The following is a 27,042-nucleotide window of genomic DNA, read 5'->3' as shown; positions in this document are numbered from 1 at the left end:
TCATCTCAATCAATCCATTATACTACCTACCATCAATCCAGAGCGCAGGCTCTGCATACCCTTGACTGCAAACGGGCTCTAGCGTTCTACCTAGACCGTACAGCTGCCCACAGGAAAAGCACTCAATTGTTTGTCTCTTTCCATCCTATCAAATTGGGGCAGCCTGTGGGTAAGCAGACTCTCTCCTCCTGGTTAGCAGACTGCATATCCTTTTGCTATCAGCAAGCAGGCATTCCACTTGAAGACCGTGTTAAAGCACACTCTGTGAGGGCCATGGCGGCTTCAGTAGCACACCTATGATCGGTGCCGCTTCCTGACAATTTGCAGGGCTGCCACCTGGAGTTCTCTCCATACCTTTACAGCCCACTATTGCTTGGACAAAGCCGGAAGACAAGATTCCATCTTCGGCCAGTCTGTCTTGCGCAACCTGTTTACAACGTGACGTGCCAACACCCTTCTGCCTGCCCGTTAGGGTTCAGGATGCCCTCGGCCAAATTTCATCCCAGGCCTAGTGCCTTGCATGCCTGGGTACATTTGGTGCATGCTCTGACATCCTCAGCTCGGTACTCACCCATATGTGAGGACTACCATCCTGCTTGTCCTGTGAGAAAGCAAATGTTGCTTACCTGTAACAGGTGTTCTCACAGGACAGCAGGATGTTAGTCCTCACGAAACCCGCCCGCTGCCCCACAGTGTTGGGTTCGTAACGTTTTCTTATTTTATTTTCGGCACTACCTGTAGCTTTTAAACAAGACTGAAGGGGGACCCCTGCTGGCTGCAGGGTTAGTGCCATGCTGGACATGCCCAGTAGGGGCCAGTCAAAGTTCTGGAAACTGACAGAAGTGTTCCCTGATTGGGCTCCATCCTGTGATGTCACCCATATATGAGGACTAACATCCTGCTGTCCTGTGAGAACACCTGTTACAGGTAAGCAACATTTGCTTTCTCCTATGTTTTATTTTTTCATAATGCTATATTACTAGGTTGAAGAGAGATCTCGCATGGATAGTGGCCTGCTGGGCATGCTCAGTGAGCCAGTCAGTTTCTAGAAACTTTGATATAAGATGTCCATGCCGGGCTTCATCTGATGATGTCACCTATGTGTGTGAGGACTAGCATCCTGCTGTCCTAGGAGAACCCATGTTACAGTTAAGCAGCTCTGCTATCGCTACCACAAGTCCTATGATATGAGATTTACAGACAAATATATGCACACATCCAGGTGGGAAAAGAAAGTATTGCAGAAAACTAAGATACTTCAAAGGTGTAAGTAATGTGTAAGAAGCAAGCATCTTTCAATGGAAAAGAAGTTCTAAACCAGGCTTTGTTATGAGGCTGGTATGAGGGTTACTTGGAAATAACATGCAAAAAAATGTTTTCACAGAGAAGAGTGGTAGACATATTAAATAGTTGCCTATTAAAGACGATAAAGATGTCAGCCCTTAAAAAATCTTTCTATACCAGCTGTTTTAGTCTAGCCAGAGGCAAGAATAAACACAGATGAGTTACTATGTAATCCATTCTCTTAGGTGGGATTTGTTGTCTCTCAAGACAAACCACAGTTGCTAATGGGGAATGCATCAATTAGTTAAACTAAATAAAAAATATCTCTGTTTTTCTTTAGCGCAAAAGGATTAAATAAAGATAATTTTCATTTAGTTGAACCAATTGATGCATTCCCCAAGTAGCAATTGTGGTTAGTCTAGTCTGATGACAAATGCCACTTGAAGGAATTGATTAATTAATGCACCATGTGTTTGTTCTTGCCTCTGACTAGACTAAAACAGCTGATATAGAAATGTATTCATGTTCAGCAGGTCTTTAAAAACAAATGTGTGGGGGTGGTGTTAGTGGGTTATTGGACACAGTGAAGTGTATGGAGATGGAAAGCAAAGAGGAGATCTTTAGTGGATTGTGGGCATAGTAGAGTATGTTGCTGAGTTTAGAGAGTCAATAGGTACATGACTAGGTATAGGGAGTTAGTGGGGCATATTATTTATTTATTTAAGAACTTTTCTATACGGACTTTGGAGGCTATTGGGATATGTTTCTAAATTAGGAAAGTTAGTTGGGTGTGTTAATGGGTTGAGGAGGCCAGTTGGGTATATTAGATGGGGGTCTCAGTGGATTTATTAGTGGGTTTTGGGGTATTAGGGGTGTGTTAGTGAGGGGGTTATTAGTGAGGTGCGTCATTAGGTAGGTATGTTAGGGTAGTACATTAGTGGGTTTAGGGCAGGAGTCCTCAAACTCTGTCCTCAAGGGCTGCATCCCGGTTGGGTTTTCAAAACTCTGCAATAAATATGCTTAAGATCTGTTTGCATACTGTGGAAGCAGTGCATGCAAAATGTTTTCATGCATTTTCATTGTGAAAATCCTGAACACTCGACTAAGTTGTGGCTCTTGAAGGCCGAGTATGAGGTCCCCTGATTTAGTGACTCAGTGGGTGGACTGGGTGTGGAAGTATGTCAGAGGGTGGGAGTTTGGTGAGGAAGCTAGAGCGAGGGGAAGTTTGTGAGTCCCTCTCATGTAGGACCCCAGACTCTAGATTCCTGTAAAAATATTTCAAAATATTACAATTCTATGTTAGATTTCAAAGTATACATTGCAGTTGATGCTATAAAAGTTGCAGGATTTTCCAGTAAAATGGATTTTGACTAGACCAAGATAATTTGTCTAATCCAGTTTTCAAAAATATTCTTCCTTAAAGTCACTTTTAAGCTGTATATGCTGTATTCAGATTTTGTATATATCAAAATGCCAGTGTTTTTGAAGCATAGCATTTGATTGCACAAGTTATCTTCTGAATCTTAGCAATGATGTCTAAAGTCATAGCATCTGTCTTCAGAAAGTTTTTTTCTGTAGGCATAGAATAGGAAAGAGTCTTAATGTTAAAGACTTAGTATATTTTCACTTATCCATTCTCAATAAGTGTTTGCATTTTTGTTTGTCGAGTAAATTTTGTTGAACATTTAAGCAAAATTACCTTTTCTAACAAAGATTTTTTAGGGCTGTATGCAGGATATGTTTGTTTTCATGTTTGCATTTATTTTAATTTTAGGATCAGAAAACAGTGTTCAAGACATTATTTTAAAAACTTTTGAACTTACAAAATGTGAATGGTGTAGTGTCCGTAAACTACCATCTGTGTTTCTACAAACAATACCAGCTGCTTGTCACAGTTTGAGATTACAACTAAAGATGAGCAGAGAAAAAAATAACTTCTGGTATGACTCTAAAAGCACAAGTACGTATGTTTTGTTGCTAAAATGTATTGCAGGTAAAGTGGAATTTATTTGCTTTTGATAAGCAAGTTGCTTAAGAAGGATCCTATGTACCGTATATACTCGTGTATAAGTTGAGAAATTTATGCCAGAAAATAAGCCCAAAAAAGCTGGCTTGACTTATTCATGGGTAGTATAGATGTGCACAGTTTTTTTTTGTCAAAATTTCATTTAAAAGAAAACCAGCCCAGCCCTTCAAACTTCATTAAATATAAAGGCTCCTGACCCCCATAAGACTCTCCCAAAGTCCCTGGTAGTCCAGCAGGGGGCCCGGAAGCGATCTCCCTCTCCTGGGATGTTTGCTGCTAATAATCAAAATGGCGCCGGTGGCCCTTTGTCCTTACCATGTGACGGGGCTACTGGTGCCATTGGCCAGCCCCTGTCACATGTTAGGAGCAATGATGAATTTCAGGAGAAATCTATAAACTGCTATTTAATCAAAAGGGAATAGCCACTGTTGCTGGCATTAGTAGCATAGATTAATGTTTGGGTACTTGCCAGGTACTTGTGACTTGGATTTGGAAACAGGATACTGGGCTTGATGGACCCTTGGTCTGACCCTGTATTGGCATATCTTATGTTCTCTGTTTTTCATCCTGGGTAGTTTTCAACCTAATTTTTCTCCATTTAACTAGTGTGGCTCATTTTATATCAAATTTTTAATGATTATTCTTAAAACTAGCTAGTTTGTGACTCACATGGAACAGATTTGCGTATCCCTAGTTTGTTGATTTACATTCCTCATGGCAGCACAATCTTCTTAAGCAAAGTTTTAGAGCAGCAGTGTCAGTGACTTACTCCATTTAGATTGTTATAATTAGTTTTATCAAGGCATACTGTGTAGTTAATGTGAGCCAATTGCTAAGCTTATGTGTCTGATCTTCAGTTGTACCTACCCAGTGTCAGCGATTTTAGTTATTTTTTCTAATTTGGAATGTATTTGGCACCTATGCTTTAAGGTGCCTTAAAAATCATTAGGTCTGCAAAGAGCTATAGAGAGTGGAACAGAGATAATTGAAAATTGAAGGAAGTAAAGTCTAGATAGAGGAAGCAGAGTTTTTGTTCAACAGAAAATGGAAGAGAAGAAAAGCACAGAAACACGAGGCGGCATGAGTAGCAACAAGAAGTGTATGGTTAAAAGATTAGAGAGAGCATGAGAACTATTGGGAGAGATTAGATTGAGAGCGATGAGGAAGTGAGACTGTGAATGCACTTAGACAATTGTTATAGAAGCAGCGTAGAGAAGCTGGTAAAGGAGAAGTGTGGTAATAGAAAAGCTGAAAATCAAGTTGATCTTACTAGAGTGGTAGAATTTGGAGAGGATGAGCTAAGAAAATGAAAGCCAGCAAGAAAACTATTACAATAGACACGAAGCAAAGAGAGCATGACAAAAAGAATGACAGGCATCAAGAAAAGAACAGATGTTTTTCTGAACAGTGTTAAGCTGATAACTGTGAGAAAAGCAAGGCTAGAAAAGTGGGAGGAAAAAGAGAGAGAGAGATTCAAAGATGACACAAATGAGTTACTTATAAACAAGTGTGTTAGCCTTCAGCCATGCCTGTTACACAGATACTTCCATAACTGGAAATATGTAATGAAATTAAGGCCCATTTTATTAAGGAAGTGGAGGGTTTTTTTCCATTTTTCTCTAAGGTGGCACGAAGGATTAAAATATTTAAAAGGTTAACCATTTAAACTACTGAAATTTGGATAATTAACTATTTAAATGATATAAACTCCAAAAATTCCCTTATACTGCGATTCCCTTTGTTCCTCCTGGTGTGTCTGTGTATTCCTAGGGCTGGCCAATATCTCAGCCTGCACAGTGTGAGGAGCTGCTCAACACATTGAGAAAAGGGACCCCAGAAGTAGCTGTGTGCTAATTTGAGTTCATCCCTAGCTTGCAGCATATATTTAATGGTTTGAGTTGCCAACAACTGCAGCCCTAACCATTCCCAGCTGGACATACATCTCTGGAGAAATATCCTTAGTGCCAGAGGGTAACACATCACCTGAATGGCAGGTCCTAGCTTCTGTTGAACAAAAAAGACTTAACTAACTCAGAAAGCATTGCTTCCAGCACAGATCTCAGAGTAACTGTTAAATGTAACAATTACCAGATATGGAAGTTTAAAATGGAAATGTTGCTGAATAAGGATAAACTATGGGATGCAATTTGCTAGTGCAGACCTTTTGTTAAGGGCAGAGAACTAGTATAACAAATATGAGCAGGAAAAGACCATGATTTCTCTTCTTGTAGAAGATTGTGAGCTGATATCAAAATTCAGGATGTGTGGGAATCAGTGAAGTAAGTTCATGAAAGATGTACAGTAGTTTAAACCACAAGCTTTGTCTGCTTCCTAAATTACACTGTCTTAAGAATTGTTAGAGGATAATGTATCTGAGAAATTACATCACAGCAATATTATTATCCAGTTTGCCTGATTCATACTGATGTATTTATAAACATTTGATATCTGCCTGTTCCCAAGATGGTCTCAAAACAGCTTCAATGAAAGTTAAACTGAACTAGGGTTACAGAGGTTTTAGTCTCAAGGTGGTCTGTAGTCAAAATCAAATTTACAGTTAGGATAGCATTACAATTTCCAATCAGAATAAAGCAATTTGACCCTGAAGGTAAGGTATTTGTGCAAATGAAGTAGGATGGGAGTAGTTCTAGATTATAGCAGTATAAATAGAGGTGAGGTAGATTGAGAGTAGTCATTTAGGTACTTGGAAGTCATATAGTAGCTAATCAAGGATATATATTAGGTGGGAGGAGAGTAAGAGCAAAGGGGAAGGTGCAAGAGTAAAGATAATTTCCAATGGGGCAGGGATCTAATTCAGATGAAGTAAGAATCCTGAGTGCGAAGTTTAGTGGTATCTGACATTGTAGTCTTTGATCAAAGATTCCAGTAATAAGGTTATAGAAAGGAATCTTTCAGTGAGATTAGCTCTCTAGTAGATTATAGCATTCAGGGAGCTTCCCCTACTTCTGCCCTCCCTTATAAATGTATTAGAGGTGAGAACAAAATCTGAATTAATTTTGGACTATTTGAGCAGCAGGTTCATAGATGAGTTGAGTCTCAGAGCTGAAACAAAAGCACAAGCAAGCACCATGTTATTCCAGCCTGATAAAGAGAACAAAACTTAAAAGGTTTTGAAATAGCTCTCAGAGCAAGGTAAGGTGGGAGAGCTAATGGATGGAAACTACCCAGCAGAACTGACCGCAATGGGAATTGCCAGTGAGCTTACACAGACCAGAAAAGGTGAAATTGGTTTAATGGCAAGGGTGTAGCTGGTGAGTGGTTGTATCCCAAAGCTTGCTACCTAGACAGATAGTTCCCTACCCATTGTGCGGTATATAAAACTTTTAAATAAATAAAAATAAATAAATAAGTTGGGGCATTTGGGATGTTTGAGAAGGAACTGCCGAACCTGGAAATTTGAGAACCACCAGAGAGTTACAAAGATAAAAGAAACTCAGATTGTGAACAGTGATTTAGATGCTGAGAGAAATGTTTAAATAGCTTTGAAGCTGCACTCATAATCGCTTAAATAGCAGCCTGGTGTATTGACTCAGGGGCAACAAACTACATGAAAAAGTAATAAAATACTTTTTTTTACTAATGTATTTCTGTAATGGGAAAATTAAATTGCTTAAATGAACCACCATTGCTTGAAATGGGCACAAAATTCCAATGAAAGATATGCTGTATATGCCAGATCTGAAGGAAAGTCTGTAGGTGAAATGCCTGACATGCATATGGGTTTTAGTGTGCATTTTCACAAGAATGTGTTCACAATTAAGAAGGGGTCAGCTAGTTTATTACAGATGATTGCAAATGATTGCCCATTTACAATCTGCACAGATGCAAAAGCTAGAACAGCTACGCAAACTCCACTGCATGGCATAGGTGCCCAAGCAAAAGACTTGGGGAACAAAGAGATACCAGATTTAAAAATATTCCCAATCACAGAGATAATGTGTGTGTTTTCTCTAAATCAAAGCAACACATTACACCACTGTCAAAAGCAAACCACAACAGAAAAAATCAGCCACTAGAGTAAATCTGGTCTTACAGTGGATTGGTAATTAATTAAAAGATGGGAAAACAGGAGGGGGGTATGGCCACCAAGCGAGATGGCCACCTGAGTCTGAGCTCCAACTTTCCCGGCTGTTATTATTCAATCACTGCACATCCCCCATGCATTCAGCTCTGAGAAGCTGGTTAGAGAGATTACTTCATCCCGATGACCACCAAAACAAAAAAGTCCTGATTTTAAGCAATTTTCTTATGTAAAAGTGATGTCTGACTCTAAAGGGCCTGGAGAAATGGAAGCTGCGGATCAGAGTGGCCTGGACATGGAGGCCAACACAGATAGTGGTGCATTGGAAGCAAAATCGCAAGACCTACCGTCCAGAGAGGAATTCAGACAATGGTTCTGTGACCTGCACAAAGATATGCATTAAATAAAGCAGGACTTAATGATTCTGATTGCCGAAATGAGAGGCGATGCCTGATATCAGTCGGAGACTTGATTGTGATATGCGCCTTGAAGCACAAGCCAATAAAGTGGGGAGTTTCATGCAGCTAGGAATGTCTCCCAATTAGAGAAAAATTCACAATATTGCTTATTGATTCACTGTCTTTTAGAATTTTAAGTAATGCAGCTGGGCACGGGTTTAATGGAGAAGATGATTTTATTCTAGCTAGAATTTCAATTATTTCGGTCTTAGATGTTGGCTCGAACCTTCCCCTGTGCCCGGGAAAGGTTCTGCGGTCCAGGGACTGACGCCATGGAGCACTTCCTGAAGGGCTGCAAGGCTGCAGTGCAACTGTAGCTTTTAGGATGTTATGTCTGACGTGATTTGACATTTAAGAGATGCTGTCTTTCTTTCCTTCTGGTCTTCCATTTTCTGAAATGATTGAGATGCCTCGCCCAAAGCTTGGAATAGCAACAGTCGATTTTGCTTTGAATACTGGTATCTCGGCCCCTGAGGAAGCAGTGTCTGTAAAACACTGGCCGTGTTGAGCTCATAAAAAGTTATAGTGACTGTTTACTTTGAACAATTTTTATCTGCATTTAAAAATCTTTTCTAAAATAATTTTTCTCAAACAAGGTGAACGATTGATATGTCCGGATGGTCTGTGTGGAGTTATCAGACACCTTGTGTATATATTGTTAAATTTTGGTTAATGCTAGCCATTATTTCACACTTCTGTCTTTTGTTCCTCTTCATTGTTGGCTGTTTCTCGTGTGGGGTTACAAGTGACTCTTTCTGTTTTGGCTCGAAATTATGCCAAATAGATTCTGAATGAATGTCAACTGCAGTTGTTAATGTAAAAATTGAATTGAACTTGCAACAAATATTTGAAATCTTAGACACAAAAAAGGAGGCAAACTCATTACATTGATCAACTGTAGGGCTCTGAGCCAGTGATGTAGATAGTCTGGTGGTTAGAAATTTCACTACTTTGAAAAGCTCTGCTGTATTGCCAGCTTAACTGATTTTCTGCAAATAGTAGTGCTTTTTGTTGCATTAATCATGGCTGTGTATGCTGCTAATTTGAGAATAGGCAATTTTGTTAATGGAAGATTGAGTCTTCTGCCAACGTTTTAAACATCTGTTGTTTTATTATCTGTAAAGAACCACTGAACCAAGGAGCATACCTGTGCCGTCTAGGATAATTGTTTTTGAGGAGTTACACTATCTGATGTTTGGGTGATAATCAAATTCTAAGATTTAACTGCCAAACTGTTTTCCATGAAAATTTCACAACGATGTTTATCCGGATAAGCAGCTGAGCTGCTTAGTGGCTGAATATTGGCCTCTAGGTTGTCAAGTCCTTCAAAAGTGATGGATACAGAGAATCTTGCTGGGGAAAGGAGGATATAAGTAGCATCACAAAGAAAAATGGCAGAAAAGAGCACAAGAATTTGAATGAACAATGAGGAATGTAAAGGAGGAGAGAATATGGAGGAAGAGGGGGAGGTCAGTGAAGAGATGTAAAAAGGTTTGGAAACTAAATGAAAAGACAAAGATTATAATAAAAACATAAGGGATTTTGGTAGTTAAAAACTGCTTGGTCTAACCTGTCTTCCTTACATGCTGTCACAGATTTTATCTTTTTATGTTTTGTTTTGTTTTTTTATGGAAATTACCTTGTAATGTTAAGTGGTTTATAAATTTTAAATACATTCCTTTTCATACCACTAAGTTCCCTTCAAAGTTTTAAGTTAGCTGGACAAACACTGAGAGTTCAAATTTCTGGCCCTCTCACAGTGACATTTTACTTGGGTAGGCAATTACCCAGCTAAAATGTAGCCAGCTAGCTGGCTAAAAAAGAGGCAGTGACAAACCAAATATATCAAAAAAATACACCACTGGATTCAGCGACCTACATAATAATCAAAAGAATCAAAAGCAAAAGCTCTGTCACTGATGTGTAATGATAATTGATAGAGTTATACGATTTTCTAATATATTAAAGATAATTTTAATAACCTACACTGTGTGGTATGCTATATTTCACTACTTTAAATCAACCTATATTTTAATGAATATATAGGAGGAAATAGAGGAAGGTTTCATATATTGTGTAGGTGTCCCAACACCACTATTTTGTGGTTATAATAATCAACCGTCCTCCTCCTCCATAAAGTGTTTTTTTTTAATGTTTTTTGTATGTATGTGTGTGTTTCTCTAGTCCCAATAAACCTAAGACTCTTCCGTGGCCAAAATAGTCAGTCAATTTCCGGTGGCGAGGTCAGAGTAACACCATTTAGGAGGTAAAAGTAGAAATCATTCGTGGAATCATCGTACGGAGAGATTCAGATCCCAGCAAGTTGATTTTTCAGCATCAACAATTCCCCTGAGGAAAGACGGACGTTTGAAACACGGACAGTTTGTGTCTGGACTATCTCTAAAGGTTGGATATGACACACCAACAACATATCGGGGAAGTCTGATTTTTTACTCTCCATGAAAAGTATTTTTCAACTTTTATAAAGCTTCACTAACTGCAGTTAGTACAGAAATTGACTATTTTGGCCACGGAAGAGTCTTAGGTTTATTGGGACTAGAGAAACACACATACATACCTACAAAAAACATTTTAAAAAAACACTTTATGGAGGAGGAGGACGGTTGATGATTATAACCACAAAATAGTGGTGTTGGGACACCTACACAATATATGAAACCTTCCTCTATTTCCTCCTATATATTCATTAAAATATAGGTTGATTTAAAGTAGTGAAATATAGCATACCACACACTGTAGGTTATTAAAATTATCTTTAATATATTAGAAAATCGTATAACTCATCAATTATCATTACACATCAGTGACAGAGCTTTTGCTTAAAAAAGAGGCAGGGCAGAGGGTGGCCCGCGGGCATGGCTAAAATGTATCCAGCTAGCACCAGTATTCAACATTAATTAGATAAACTTAGCCTAGTAAGTCCAGTCAGAAAAAGCTCACCTAAATATACCTGGTAAAATTACCAGCGTACATATAGAAACACAGAAATGACGGTGGAAAAAGGACCAAATGGTCCATCCAGTCTGCAGCAAGTTTATGGTAGCAACTGCCGTGCCATACAGGCCACCCTCATACTTCTCAGTTTCCCAGACCGTCAGTAAGGACCCTTGTTGGTTGCTGTCTGAATCTAATTCCCCTTTACATTCAGCAGCAAGACTTATTTGACTAAGTCCCACTGAATATCCCAGATAGTTAGTTTCCTGGCTATATTTGCTTACCAGATTACTAAATATTGATCTGAGTACCTCTTTCATGCATGATTAAGTTCTGCTGCTATTTTAACTTCTACTTCTGCTGAAAGGTTGTTTAGGTGCCCACCATACGTTTTCACTGAAAGAATTTTCGCACATTTTTGAGCCTGCTTTCCTTCACGTTTATGAAATGACTTTTATTTTTCACATTTTCATTCATGAAAAATTTGCATATTGGTAATTTGACGCCTTTGCTTTTTTCTTCCAGAGAGTACATCTTTAGCTCCTTCAGTCACTCTCTGGCTTATATTTTAGGAAATATGGTAGCCCTTGCAAGAATTTATCAGTGTTCTTTTTTCTGCATTTCATCTTTGGAATTGTACACAGTATGCAAGATGGGGGGTTTGCCAGAAATGTAGATACTATCATTTTTAAATATGGTGTGCAATATTTGCTCACTATTATACAAAATTGCTTAGCAGGCACTGCTATACAAAAGCTTTGGAAATATCTTAACCTTTATTAGAGAACTGGCGTGACAGCAAGCAGTTTTGAATATGTGATCTAATTTATTTTTCTGACTTTATGTAAGAGATTCTGGAATAAATATAAATATCTATACATGTGCTCAGACTAATTGTCTTGATGGAAAAGGTCAGACAACAATCAATTGTGGATAGAAGAATAAATATAAATCTTTCATAATTAATAAGAAAAATGACATTCTGAAAGGATGAGCAGTTTTAATAATCACAATGATGGCTTATATGCTTCTCATATGTACAAATTATACCGCAGGATAGGGTGGATCAATTTGGGGGCGAGATGGTGCTTTATGTTCTGCATGGTATAGAGTCCAAAGGATAAAAACATGTACTTAAAAAAACAAACAAACCATGGACTAATAACACACATAATCACACCACACCAAACCTGCTTTTCCCCCAAATGCTTTTAGATCTGATAACCTTTACCAGTAACTACTCTCGGTGAGCTTCTGTAAATAATTCAGCCTTAAGTACGGTAATTTACAAAATCTCACCACATCTTTTTCCTGCCTAAGTTAAAGTGGCAGCCTATTCCAGTATAGTGGTCCAACTATTGGAAAAGTCCCCCTTCCTATACCTTGCAATTTGAAGTTTTTAACTGGAGGGAAAGCAAGAAGGCCACTTACTCTTGCGATTTCAGCATTTGGGTAGGCTCATACATCACTATTAACTAACATAAGTAATCGGGCCCTTTTTTCTGCAATGCCTTAAATACCGTATTATGATCTTAAACTTAGTTCTAAATTCTACAAGCAACCAATGCCTCCTTTTCAGGACAAAAGTTATATGATCCCTTTATTCACTCCAGAAATTAACCAGGCTGCCATATTCTATAATAATTGTAACTGTTTCTTTGGGAGACTAACATAAACAACATTACAGTAATCCGTTGTTGACAATACTAGCTTCTGAATGACTGTTCTAAAATCACTTTGACATTATAAAAACCTTACTAGTCCTAACTAGTTTAGCTATTTTAGAACCTAAAATAATAACCAAGGTCCCTAACCTCGGAATGGGGGAGAAATTCTCTCCTTTCATTGTAAAAAGTGGAATTTTCTACAGAGACTGAACGACTAATCCACAGCAGTTCTGTCTTAGACAAATTCAGCAACAACTCATTCACAGTTGACCAGTTTTTGACCTTTTGAATGCCTGTACCTACTTGGGCATGAGTTGCTTGAAATGAGTCAGCCACTGGGAGAATAAGCATCTATCTGCATAAAATGTAAACTTTATCCCTAAAAACTTAAGTAAGGGACCCAAAGGTAGCAGGTACAAGTTAATATTGCTGAAAGGGAAGACCCTTGAGATACACCACATGCCAATTCTTTAATCTCTAATATTAGCTCATTCACCTTGATTTTGAAAGATCAAAAAGTCAAAAGGACCGAAACCAGTTATGCTCAACACCCCCAATTCCTATTACAGCTAGCCTTTCTCATAATATAGATTGGTAAAGAGTGTCAAAGGTGGATGAAATATCTGAAAACACCACCACAACAGAATACTCTTAATCTACTTCTCTTAACAAAGTATCCATCACTGACACTAATAATGTCTTTGTTCCATGTCTGGTTAATTTCTCAGGACCTAAGATCCCATTACTCTCTAAATAATAAGTGTTATCTTATAGCACATTTTTCAATTATTTTTGCCCAAGCTTAGCAAATTTGATATTGTCTGTAATTAGGTTAAAAGCTATATAGCAGCCAATTGTCTTTTTTTCAACAGCCCGCACCATTGCTTGCTTTAACAAGGCTGGAAACAACTTTTTACTAAAAGATGCATTGATTATATCCAGTAAAAGTCTAACAGTTAAAGTTTTTAATACTCGAATGTGCCAAAGAGGACAAGAGTCCAAAGAACAGCCTTTTGATTTAGCTGAAGAAATTGCTGAACAAGCTACCTCTTCTCTTACTGGAGTAAAATTATCCACCCTTGAGAATTTCTTGGGCTAGGTATTATCTCGACAAAATCGTCTGGACAACAGCTTCCTTTTATTTCCCTAAATTATCACATAAAGAGCTAATTTTCTCAAAAAAATTAGCAATAATGTTAGCATCTAAGCCTATCAATGAGGGAGCATTTCCCCTCTAATCAAGGAACTGCTGGTCAGTTAAATGAAGCAGACCATTGTTTTGTGAAGTACATGGTTTTTGTTTTTAAACAGCAACTCTTGTAATTTTTTGTTGCCTGCATTACTTTTATTCTATGTACTTCTTTTTTTCTTCTTGTGCCATCTCTTTTCACATTGCTATACTCCCCTTTTTAAATCAAGATGATCCTTAGAGAACCAGGGGGACATAATTACATGCCTTCTTTCTCTACTATAGTTTCAGGTGCTAATATTTCTATGAAATCAGTTAAACTGATTTCCTTAACTACTTTCCTATTTATCCCTTCCTCATTCTCAGTTTTCAAATGTCAGTCAGTGTGTACCAATTCTTCCTGTTTGGGCTACCATGGCATTGTCTTCATTCTTCCCATTCATTTGCTCGATTTAAAGACTTATCTATCAGATCAGTTTATGATCTGATTGATAAATCTTTAAATCGAGCATGATCCCAAGTTCTACCCATATTTTGGGTACAAAAATCATATCCAGAATACGTTGACCCATATGTGTTGGAAAAGTACTACCGTAATTTGTGTAAGGTCTAGAGAATATCAATTATATTCAAAAAAATCCTCTTGACCAGAAATGGGGCCATAAAACTTGAAATTAAAGCTGCATTAAAGTACTAAGTTTTTTGTTGCACTTTGCAAGGATATCAGAAATTCTGCAAGATGCATTAGCTTTACCGCCTCTGGTCCTGGTGGTTTGTAAACTAAACATAGCAACAACCCATCTAAGGTAGCAACAATAGCCTCCATACCTTTCATGTTGATTTTATTACAGACTAATTTCCACTTTTTCTTATAAGCACCTCACCCCTTTTGTTACCAACTCTTGGCTGATGGGATCGATAATAATTCTTTGGATAGACTTAATTCAGGATCATATCAGCTGCTTTTACACACAAAATATCAAAAGCATGATCTCTAAATCAAATCATAAACCATTTTCATTTTCACAGTTTTTTTTTTTTAATTTAACATGTTTTGTATACCATATATTCGGTTTTGCCATCATAACGGTTTACAGGGCAAGAAAATATTAGGAGAGTAACAGAGTTTTAACAAAGAATTTCAAAGATAAAGTTGAGTAACATTGGGGAGGTAATAGGGGAGTACGTTTATGTAGGTAAAAAGTTCTTAGATGTCTATTGTAGAGTTCGAGGTTTTATTGATCCATCGTGGGTTGATAGGGTGGTGTTTGTTTTCTTTGGAGTTGTCTGGTTGGGAGTTTGTTGGTGGTTAAGATCATCTGAGAAGGATATTCTCCATTGGCAAAGAACCCTTAGTTTTAGATATTCATGCTAGTAGAGCAAATATCCAGGGATGCAGATATCTTCTACAGTTTGTATCACATACCCCATATCTCTACTGCCCAATGTACTGGAATTAAACCACTCCTAATGATTTCCTCAACAATATACCTCGCCTTCATTCCTCTACTTACAAGTCCCTTTCAGCTCCATTAAGATCAGACCAGACCCATATCGTCCAGCATAGTGTGCTTTCATGGGCGGGCCTTTCGATGGGCCCTTCAGTGAGACCTGTCTAAGGGCTTAGCCCTTATCCAGGTAGCTTGATAAGGTCAGCAGGGGGTGTGGCTTAGCCCTTTGGGAGCACACAACATCTACGCTAGCAGGAGCAGATGTAGGAACAACTAATGGCAGTAACATGCTTTTTAGAACTACAAAGTAAAGTGTTGTAGTGCAGAGACGTTCAGGCTGTTAATTATCGGCCCTTATCCAGGCAGCTTGATTATGTTAGAAGGTGGCATGGCTTAGCCCCTTGGGACCAGGCACAGCTGCACTCAGCAAGAGCAGACCCGCCCCCCCCCCTCCCCCAAGGGATGAGGCTCCAATAGCAGGAACAACTGATGGTAGTAACTTCCTCTTTAGATCTATAAAGTAAAGTGCTGTAGTACATTTGATAACTCATAGTTCCAAAAATGAATGGTAATCAAATTTTGATGTAAAGGATATAAACAGAGTACTAAATGAAAGTGAATAGGTAATGGAATTGTATTAGTTTTGGTGTAGATTAGGGGGATGGCTTATGAATATATCAAGAAATTTGTGTGATTATCTTCCTGTGATTTTCACAGGTCTTTTTCTTTCTTTTTTTTTTTTTCACATGTTACTTTAAGGTCCTGGGGAGTGGAATTTACCAAGGTAATTTTAGGCAAGAATTCAGTGGGACTTACGTGGATAAGTCTACCCCTGAATATATTTGCCTAAAATTATCTAGTTAAAGTTAGACCAATGTTTTCTATGACAAGACTTATCCTTGTAAGTTTAACCAGTTAGTGATCAGTATTGGAGCTACCTGGCTAAAATTAAGCCCTGTGCCCAGAATGCTCCCTATACTTCATGCACTCCCTCTTTATATCCAGTTAGATTTTACCCTGATCAAAAAATACCCATTTAAAATTTAGCTAATTTTTGTCTAAGTAACTGAAAAGGTGACTGGACAAAAACCTTTTAATATTGACCACCTTTTGTTATATGACCAGGCATATAGGGAGTTAGGTAGGTTTCCATAGTTAAAAATACATGTTTTGCATATTGTGAACAATCTAAGCATTTTATGTTAAAAACAAATTTATATGTGGCTAGACACCTTTTTCTATTAAGCCCTTATTCAGCTAAGTAGCAGTAATATTCTTCTTCAGAAAAGGGAGCATTTATAAGTAAGTTTCCCTAAAAATGAAAACCTAAAACACACATTCATCTTCACAAAGTAATTTTTTTTATCTTGATAACTAGACCTGCAACCATATGTGTATCTTTTTCTTACTGCTTTATCTCTTACTTTCATATTTGGAGTGTCGGAGCAGTTGCTGAACATATAAAATTGTTCATTTCTTATAGGTGACAATGTTTCTTTATATATTTTCTTTTATTTTAGATCGAGAAGAGCAGTACATAATTTTAATTTTTGAGAATGGTCTTGATACACACACAAATGGAATATTTGAAAAGATTATAACTGACATCGGCATCAAGAATGATGTTTCTGAATTCTTCAAGAGAATCAGTTTTGAAGAGGCCAATAGTAGGCTCGTTGCCTTCACAAAATCCTGCGTAGAAAACTCTACAGGAGCTTCAGTCCAAACAGATGACAAAGTAAAAAATGTAACAACTTTAATTTTATATATATATATATATATATATATTTTTTTTTTTTTAAATATAAACAAAAATGAATGAGTATTATCCTAGTAGTTGCTATTTAGAAAACTATGAACCTCTGTGGTGTGATCAGATACATTGTTGAATATTTGGTCAATATTACTATTTTTATATGTATAGCAATGTTCTAATTTGTTAAAGGGTACAAACTGGCCCATATCTTCCACTAGGGCCATGCAGGGCCATGCCTTGGGACACCACTATCTCTATGGTATGGCCTCTTTCAAGTGCCAATCAACCTTAGCAGCAATTTCCCATTGAAACCGTTCCCTTAAAGAGGATCTGGCAGCATTGGAGTACTGTAGAATCTGGAGTACTGTTAGCTGGCCTGCCCCAGTGCCTTTTAAGGGAGTGGGCTTGATGGGACACTGCAGTTAAGGTTGAGAGATACTTTGAGAGAGGGCTGCCCTACAGAAGAGTTGGTCCCTTTCACCATGATATGTCCTGGAGGAGACTCCCCTCCTTGCCCTTGCATCCCTAGGGTCTGCCTACCTGCAGCCTAAGGGTGCTGACAAAGCAAATCTGACCTGTAGTAGAGCTGCTTAAGAACATGATATATCTTGGCCTTGATTGCTATATCCTTTAGAAATGTTTTCAGTGCTAACCTTATTAACTCACTTGCAATGCTGTTTGCTGCTGTGTGAGAACATTGAGTTTGATTCTTAGATCTGACTACTGCTCTCTTTGCTGGTGGAGATTGGGGATGGGGGGTGCTGTAGTCAATATTTGCAGCTTCTGGTGAGAAATTCAGCCATAGTGGCAGAGTAAATGACAGCAAATGAAAGAAAATTGGTACTTTCACTCTACCCAGTTGATTCTTCCACTTGAGTAGATGAACATATAAATCTTCATATGTAACCCAACACAAGTTCTATGTCTCTTCCCCCCCCTCCCAACCATGTCTTTTACCTGTCTTCTCAACCTTGTTCCTATCATTTCCCCCCATTTTTCTGAGGACTTGCAGTATGTGCAGTCCTTACACATGAGTGATATCATCCAATGTATATCCCAGCTTAATGTAATGACTTCAGAGCTTCCACACCTTCCAGCATTCCCTACTGAGCATGTGCAGACTCTTCCATTTCATGGCCATCACTTAATGTTTTTCTGTGGAACCTAACAGTTGTATTGATTTTCCTTGCTGCAGGTTCAATTGGAAAACTTTCTTAAAGTAAATGTATGTACCTTAGCCTCAGTCTGTTTTCATAAAAACATTCCACTTTAGTTTTTTAGCTAGAGGTTTTGTCAAAGTTATTCATTTTCTTCTATTTTGTTTTTGCAGTTGCATTTGTGGTGGTGCATTAGTTGACTTATTTTTCTGAAAAATGAGCTGTTGATTTTGCTTCAGCCACATTTTTTATGATGTCCCAGAGAGAGGACAGTAGCTTCAAGAGATGTACCCAGTTCAGCTATATAGCTGCCATCCACCCCCTCCCCCATGAAATTGTACATGCTGCATTTGGATGCTAGGCACAATGTCTCTGGATACGGCAGCTTACAGAAGATGTCACCAGAGGTCTCTAGATCAAATTAGCATAAGCATAAACTCTTCTGTTTGAAGATGTCCAATCCATTTGAGGTTGGTATTTGTGTAACAACCTCCATGGATCCTACAGCTACACCGGACACTGGTGGTGTATTGACTTTGAGGAAAGACTGCTTCTTTTTTAAGTCAAGCATCAATAGAGACCAATGGGATAGAGCATCCTCTAGCTCCAACCACCCAGTGAAAGCGACGGATTGTGGTACATGATCTTTGGTATAGAGGGACATCAAGAAAAGGTGAAGAAGCATTGATCCCTCTTTCTATTCCATTTCAGTAAGAAGGTAGACACTATGTATTATGTCCAGAAGATTTCTGGATTTGAGATACATCCATCCTGGGCTAGGGAGCTCATAAACAGTTCATTTCCTGAAACTAAAAGCAAACCTAAATGCTTACAAAAATCAGTTGGCAAGTACACTTGTCCTTATCCAGATGAAGAAGTAAACATTTATTTATTTATTTATTTCAAATTTTTATATACCGGCATTCGAGACAGCAGTCACATCATGCTGGTTCACATAAAACAGGGGTGCATAGTAAACATAACTATAACAAAGGTGCTGAAAAGGCAGTTACATATAACAGGGTGATGAGAACTTGGATGAGAAGGAAGAGAAAGGATAGGTTATAATTTACATATGTAAAACAATAGAATGGATAACCAAGTTGTAGTTGGAGATTAGTTGACTATGTTGGCGTCCGGGAAGGCTTGTAAGAATATCCAGGTCTTTAGTCTTTTTTTGAAGGTTGAGATGCAAGGTTCTGTTCTGAGATTTGAGGGGATGGAGTTCCATAACGGTGGGATGGCTGTAGAGAAAGCCCGGTCTCTTAGTGTGCAGTGTCTGGTAGATTTGGATGGTGGTACCTGTAGCGATCCCTTGTATGCATCTCTTGTCGGTCTTGACGAATTGTGTAGTCGGAGGGGGATCTGTAGGTCGATGGGAGCCAGTTGGTGGGTGATTTTGTATGTGGTGAGAATGGCCTTGTATATTATTCTAAAGTGTATAGGTAGCCAATGGAGGCTCTTTAGTATGGGGGTTATGTGGTCCCTTCTCCTAGTATTTGTCAGAATTCGTGCAGCTGCATTTTGCACCATCTGGAGCGGTTTAGTGTATGAAGCGGGAAGGCCGAGTAGGATGGTGTTACAATAGTCTAATTTTGAAAAAATGATTGCTTGTAGAATGGTTCTAAAATCTTGGGCATGGAAAAGAGGTCTAATTCTTTTAAGCACTTGTAGTTTGTAGAAACAGTCTTTGGTGGTTTTGTTAATAGTGGCTTTGAAATTCAGGCGATTATCAATTAGGACTCCTAGGTCTCTCACTTGTGTGATTTTTGGCGTGGCTTGTTGTGCAGAGGTGATGATGTTATTTTCTGAGGCGATGAGCAGGAGTTCAGTTTTGCCGGAGTTTAATACCAAGTTTAGGCTGGTGAGGAGGAGTTTAATTTTTTGAAGGCATGTATCCCAGTAAGCCAGAGTTTTAGCGAAGGAATCCTTAATGGGTATCAGGACCTGGATATCGTCCGTGTAAAGGTAGTGTTTGAGGTTGAGGTCGGTGAGAAGTTGGCATAATGGTATAAGGTAAATGTTAAATAAAGTAGGAGACAGGGAGGACCCCTGTGGGACTCCTACTGACGACGGATGTGGAGAGGATTCTTTGTTCTGTATCTTGACCTTGTATCCTCTATTGCTGAGAAATGATATGAACCAAGATAGTGCTGTGCCTGAGATGCCTATGGATGCTAACTGGTTAATGAGTAAGGAATGATTGACGGTGTCAAAGGCTGAAGAAAGGTCCAGTAGGATCAGTAAGAAGGCTTGCCCTTTATCGAGGCCCAGGATGAGGTGATCCGTTAAGGAAATGAGGAGGGACTCCGTGCTTAGTGTTTTGCGGAAACCGTATTGTGATGGGAATAGGAGGTTGTTTTCTTCAATGTAGTTTGAGAGTCGGGTGTTCACCAGTTTCTCCATAATCTTAGCTATGAAGGGGAGGTTGGCGATAGGTCTGTAGTTGTTTGGGTCGTTAGGATCAAGAATTAGGTTTCTTGATTAATGGTTTGAGAGAGGCCAATTTTAGGTCATCTGGGTAAGAACCTTGTGTTATTGAGCAATTTATGATGTCTGACAGGGATTTGGAGATGGAGTCAAGAATTGATAGAAGCAATTTCGAGGGGATGTGGTCCGAAGGGTGAGAAGATGGTTTCATTTTCCGTAGAATACCTTGGATCTCGATGGAAGAAGTTAGTTCCAGTTCTTCTAAGCGGGTATTTTTGAAGGTAGTCTGAGGTGGTATAGAAGTAGATGCGGTGTTAGTGGGCAGCTGAGTTAGAAGTTTGCTGATTTTGTTATTGAAAAATAGCGCTAGTTCTTCCGCTTTAGATTTGGCTTGGTTGAGAGCGATTTCTGATGAGTTTATTTGAGTGAGGTTGGAGACGTAGCTAAAGAGGGCTTTAGCGTCGAAGATTAGGTGGTGGATCTTGGATGCGTAGTAGTTCCTTTTGGATCTTAATGTATTGGATTTGTATTGGTGAAGGGTAGATTTATAGGTAGATAGAGTGATGGTGCATGGGTTTTTACGCCATTTAGCCTCATTTTGTCTTAGCAATAATTTAAGCTTTCTTAGCTCTAGAGTAAACCATGGTTGTCTTTTGGACGAGTTGGGGGTGAGGATTTTTTGTTGTTAGGGGGCATAGCTTGTTGGCTATCGATTCCGTGATGTTGTTCCAAGATCGAAGCGCTGAATTCGGGTTGGTGAAGTCTACTTGGGTGAGATGTGATAATAAGTGATTGCTAAGATCTTCTGTGGTGCATGTTTTCCTGTAAGTGAAGCAATGTGAGGGTATGCGAGTTGGACTGGTATCTTTTATTGAGAATGAGGAAGTTATGAGGGAGTGATCTGACCATGGTACCTTCGTGCAGGTTGGGTGCTGGACCAGTTTGATTGCTGTATTGATGAAGATAAGGTCTAACGTGTGTCCGGCTTTGTGTGTGGGTTTGTTAACTAGTTGAGTGAAACCTAAAGCGGAGTATGCTGTGAGTAGGGCTTCGCAGTTGGGTGATAATTTGGAGTTGTCGACGTGCAGGTTGAAGTCACCTAAGATTATCGCTGGGGCATCTAGATTGATAAGGGAGGTAGTTAGTTCGACCAGGGGAGATGAGTCTGTTTCCAGTAAACCTGGAGGAGCGTAGAGAAGTAAAATTTGGAGTTTGTCTGATGAGAAGAAGCCAAATTCGAGTTTTGAGTCGGTATTGGAGGAGTGTTGAGTGAATCTGAGGACCTTTTTTTGTAGCTAGGAGGATTCCTCCTCCTTTTTTTTTTCCCTGACGTGGGATGGAGAAGAAGTTGTATGTCTCTGTGGGTAGTTGGTTAATTATTGCAGTGTCTGTTCTATTATTGCAGTGTCTGTTCTATCAGGAAAGCAAAAGGTCAAGTGGAAGAAAGGATTGCCAAAGAGGTGACAAAATATTTTTCAGATATATCTGAGAAAGAAGAAAGGTCCGTAGTGGTATAATGAAATTGAAAGGTGACAAGGAACAGTGTGGAGAGAGACAAAATAAAATGGCAGAAATATTAAACAAATATTTCAGTTTGATCTTCACTAAAGAAGACCCTGGAGAAGGACCATTGCTGGTTGACAAGATCATAGATAGGGATGAAATAGATAAACTCCATTTACATAACAGAATGTATGGGAAGAGCTAGGCAAACAAAGTGGCAAGGCCATGGGACCGGAAGAAGTATATCCCAGGATATTAAGGGAACTCAGAGATGTGCTGGTGGGTCCACTAAAGGACCTTTTCAATAGATCCCTGGAAACGGGCGTGGTGCCATGGGATTGGAGAAGATCAGTTGTGGTCCCGCTTCACAAGAGTGGTAGCAGAGAGGAGGCTGGAAAATACAGGCCAGTTAGCCTCACGTTGGTGGTGGGAAAATTAATGGGGACATTGCTGAAGGAAAGGATAATGTACTATCTACAATCTGGTGAGTTCCTGGACCCAAGGCAGCATGGATTCACCAGGGTAAAGTCCTATTAGACAAATCTAATTGATTTTATTGATTGGAAGACTAGAGAATTGGTTTGAGGAAGAGCGCTCGATGTGACTTATTTGGAATACAGCAAAGCTTTTGATACGGTGCTGCATAAGAGGCTTGTGAATAAAATGAAAAGCTTGGGAGTGAGTGCCAAGGTGGTGTCATGGATTACAAATTGGTTGACTGATTGGAGACTGCATTTAATGGTAAATAGAACCTACTCTGAAGAGAGAGTCATGTTAAGCAGAGTGCCACAGGGATTCTGTTCAATATCTTTGTGAGTGACATTGCAGAAGGGTTTGAAGGTAAAGTATGTCTATTTGTGGATGATGCTAAGATCTGCAACAGAATGGACATGCCTGAAAGAATAGAGAATGAAAAGTGATTTAAGAAACCTGGAAGTGTGCTAAAAAATTTGGTAGCTCTGATTTAGTGCCAAGAAGTGCAGGGTCGTGCATCTGAGATGCAGTAATCCAAAAGAGCTGAATTGATGGGGGGTGAAAGACTGATATGCCTGGACCAAGAGAGAGATCTTGGGGTGATAGTGTCTGGAATTCAAAAGATGGTGAAGTAATATGACAAGGCGCTAGCTAAAGCCAGAACAATGTTGGACTGCATAGAGAGAAGAATAGCCAGTAAGAAAAAGGAAACTAATGTGCCCTTGGTTAGGCCTCACCTGGAGTATTGTGTTCAGTTCTGGAGCCCATATCTCAAAAAGGATAGAGACAGGATGGAGGTGGTCCAGAGAAGGGTGATGAAAATGGTATGGGGTCTTTATCAGAAGACCTATGAGGAGAAGCTGAAGGATCTGAATACATATACCCTGGAAGAGAGGAGGTACGTGGAGATATGATACAGACATTCAGATACCTAAAAGGTTTCAATGATGTGTGGATGTTGAACCTTTTTCATTGGAAAGAAAACAGTAGAACTAGAAGTCACAAAATGAAACTCCATGGGGGACAACTCAGAACCAACGTCAGGAAATATTTCTTCACGGAGTGGATGGTGGAGGTCTGGAATGCCCTTCCTGAGGGAGGTGGTTAAGAGGAAAACAGTCAAAGAATTCAAAGGGGCATGGAATAAACACTGGATTTCTAAAAGCTAGAGGACGGAAATGAAGTAAGCATGCAGGGGGGGGGGGGGTAACTTACTGGTATTGCGGTTACTATCCTTAGCAGAATGTATGGAGATTACTATCCAATGTGCTTTGCTTTTAATGCAACTGCAGCATTGTTCCTCGCTTAGATAGCAGGGGGATAAGAGAAATTGGATTCAGACGACAAACGAGGACCCTGACTTCCATGGTCTGCGATAGTGTTTCACAGACATAAGGGAAAAAGCACAGGACTTCTGTTATAACCAAGTCCTAAAAGATATGAAGAAAGCGTGCATTGGGGGTAATTTGCTGGTGCAGCAGTTACTAACCTTAACCAATAAGCCTTGATACTTTTGATGTAACTCCAACATTGCTCTCTGCTTCAAGGGAAAGGGGAATTGGATTTAGACAGCAACCAACGAGGTCCCCGATCTGTATAATTGATGAGCATGGGGGTAACGGGCACAGAGCTGCAGTTACTACCCTTAATAGAAGGCATGAGATTACTACCCTTAACCAATAAGCCTTGATGCTTTTGGTGCAACTGCTTCAAAGGTGGAGGGTGGGGGGGCTAAAAGGAAAGAGAAATTTGGATTCAGAGACAGCCAACATGAGCCTTGACTTTTACAGTTTGGGGTACTGATGCTCAGACATTAAGGAAAAAAACACAGAACTGCTTCTACGGCCAAGTCCATAAGCATAGCATGTCAAGCAAAACTGACTGATTCATGGAAGTAACCTGTATGGCGCAGCAGATGCTACCATGGAAAGCTTGCTGGGCAAACTGAATGGACCATTGATCCTTTTCTGCCATCATTTCTATGTTTCTATCTGAACAAATAAGGAGGGGCAATTTCGTGATGTTGGAAAGCAGTCAAAATGTGGAACTATGCCATCTCACAGGGGATGACACCCCGAGCCACATATCTGCCAGACAAGGAGACTATCTTAGCAGACAGACTGAGCTGGTATCTAGAGCCATGTGAGTGATATTTGGACAGAAGGGATTACAAGCCAGGTATACCACAAGTGGGATACACCTGTGGTGGATCTGTTTAAGTCTCTTCTGAACAAAAAGTTTCCTCAGTTTTGTTTGAGGAGAAAATCAAAGACAAACTAGTCTCAAATGCCCTCTCCTTGCATTGGGGAGAATGTCTTAATTTCCCCTAGTAGCAGAGGTTCCCCTAAAACTCAGAAGAGACTGGAGAACTATGATTCTCCAAGCCTCTATTGGTTGAGTTGGGTTTGGTTCCTATTCCTTTGGGAGCTGTCTATCAGAGAATCAATCCAGTTGGGGAATTCCCTCATACTCGTCACACAGAACCAAGGAAACATTACTCCACTCCAAAATCAGGTCCTTAGCCCTTACATCCAGGATATTGAATCATTAGAATTTGACTTCCTGAATCTATCCGATGAAGAGTCTTGTGGTGGTCTGGCAGATTCTACTAGAAAGTCTTATGTCATCAAGTGGAAGAGGTTTGCCTTCTGGTTTGAGGGAAAGGCCCTAGATCCTGTCTCCTGCCCCATACAAAAACTGCTTGAAAAGATTCTACATCTCTGGTCCATTCTCAAGACTAACTCTGTTAGGTTCACCCCAGTGCATTTGGTGACTCTCCATGTAGAAAGTCTAAAATCCCTACCCAAACAATAATGTGATTTAAACATGTAGGCTAAATTCCATGTCAGCGACCTTGCAGATCTTTTCCGTGAAGTTTGATCTCAAGTTGGCTACCAACTATGCTATGGCTTTGACACTACAGGCCTTTACATGCTCTTCTAGAGTTCTTCCCAACACATGAAATATGAACCTATTCACAACTTATTCAGTTAGAGTATGGCTACTTGATTCTGTTTGGACAGTGTAGAAAGTAAATCCATCTCCGTACAGCCTTTAGTTGTCAGTTTGAAGTGGGGCTTGCTTTTTTTGAAGTCTGCAATCCAGTCTCCCACTGTATCATGGGATCTCAGTGTGGTGCTGACCCAGCTGATAAAAGCTCCGTTTGAGCCACTGGACTCCTGTGAGCTGAAGTAGTTGACCTAGAAGGTTATGATTTTGTTTTAGTCGTTTCATCATGTAGAGTTAATGAACTCCTTGCTCGTGATTTATCTGCCGTTTATTAATTTTTTTTTCATTATAGAGTAGTTCCTTGCACACATCCTAAGTTTCTGCCCAAGGTAGCGTATGACTTCTACCTTAAACAGTCAATCATTCTCCCACTATTCTTCCACAGGTCCACAAAGGTGAACTAACCTTGTGCAGTTTATTTATTCTTTATTAATTTTTTCCAAATAAACATAAATAAGGATTTACATACCTTATCATAAGGAATAGCATACATATTATGTAATATATAACCATATATGTTGTTATAAACATTTATTATACCTAACATTGTTCATTTATGCTATACCCTTATTATTACCATGAAATATTGGCCTTGTGCAGTTTAGATCGCAAAAGTGTTATCTTCTGCCTGGGGCAGACTGAAGCATTAGAGTTCATTCAGCTTTTTGTTCCTTTGGATCCCAATAGACCTGGAATTTCCCATAGCTAAGTGCACATTGTCTAATTGGATAGCAGATTGCATCTTTCTGTTGTGCCCAAGTGGACTTGACTCTAGAAAAGCACATTGAGGCCCATATTGTCAGTGCCAGGCAGCATCCGTAGCCCAAGAGATCTGCAAGGTTTCAAAAATGAAGTTTGTGGTCCACCCAAGAACTTAGGGATATGTATGTAGTCCAAACTCCCCATCTGCAGCCTTGCAAATCACTTCCACTTATGGAAGTGATGTATGCATTTGCAATGGTCATGAAGAGTGACAGATTCCTGATGAAGATTCCATTTCAAAATGCAGCCTGTGTCGGATGTCAAGTATTTGAGAATTTTGGATCATGCTGTTTTGCTGAGACATCATTAGAAGATAAGTACCTAATCATTTTACGTGCATATTATACACTTAATGCCTAAAAATATTATCTTTTAAAGACATTGGATGGAGGAGTGGAGATATGATTGTACTATTGACTGCAGAATGCAGTAACCTGTTATGAGTACATTCCCCCTCATCTTTACAATATTTAGTTTAAATACTTTTAACAGATGTTCTTACTAAGTGATCTCTAATAGTTCTGTTTTTTCACTTAGTTGGTGGTATTCTATGCATCATTAAGACAATCTGGACCCCTGTCATTTTGGCTTTAGGGTTAACCATGGGATAGAGACTCTTGTTACTATTTGAAGTGCTGTGTACTGGGGAAGTCCCCTGGGTGGATTCTGCTAGACATCTCAGCTTTTGATCTGATTGATTTTATTGGATATTTTGGAGAGAGTTAGCAGTAGAGTCGTAGCCTAGTGGTCAGAGCAGAGGGCCCTGAACCAGGGAAGCCAGGGTTCAGTTCCCACTCAGGGATTGCTAAGGCAAATTACCTCTCTCTCCAACAACAATAAACCTGGGAAAAACCTCCATCAGAAAAAAAATCTGCAGAA

General features: G+C 39.3%; 1 protein-coding gene across 14 annotated transcripts in view; it reads left to right on the top strand.

Moving 5' to 3' along the window:
• The window catches only part of SENP6 (SUMO specific peptidase 6), a 448,534-nt gene that overhangs the window by 266,957 nt on the left and 154,535 nt on the right, over positions 1 to 27,042 (top strand). For 13 of the 14 annotated variants that reach the window (XM_029595592.1, XM_029595591.1, XM_029595594.1 and 10 more), the window contains 2 exons: positions 3,059 to 3,244; positions 16,593 to 16,819. In XM_029595592.1, coding sequence (XP_029451452.1) covers positions 3,059 to 3,244; positions 16,593 to 16,819 — 413 coding nt within the window. The remainder of the gene's footprint in view (positions 1 to 3,058; positions 3,245 to 16,592; positions 16,820 to 27,042) is intronic. The other variant, XM_029595590.1, reaches the window with a different exon arrangement.

Source organism: Rhinatrema bivittatum, chromosome 3 (genome assembly GCF_901001135.1).
Source record: "Rhinatrema bivittatum chromosome 3, aRhiBiv1.1, whole genome shotgun sequence".
Lineage (NCBI taxonomy): Eukaryota > Metazoa > Chordata > Amphibia > Gymnophiona > Rhinatrematidae > Rhinatrema > Rhinatrema bivittatum.
This window is presented reverse-complemented; position numbering and strand designations above follow the sequence as displayed.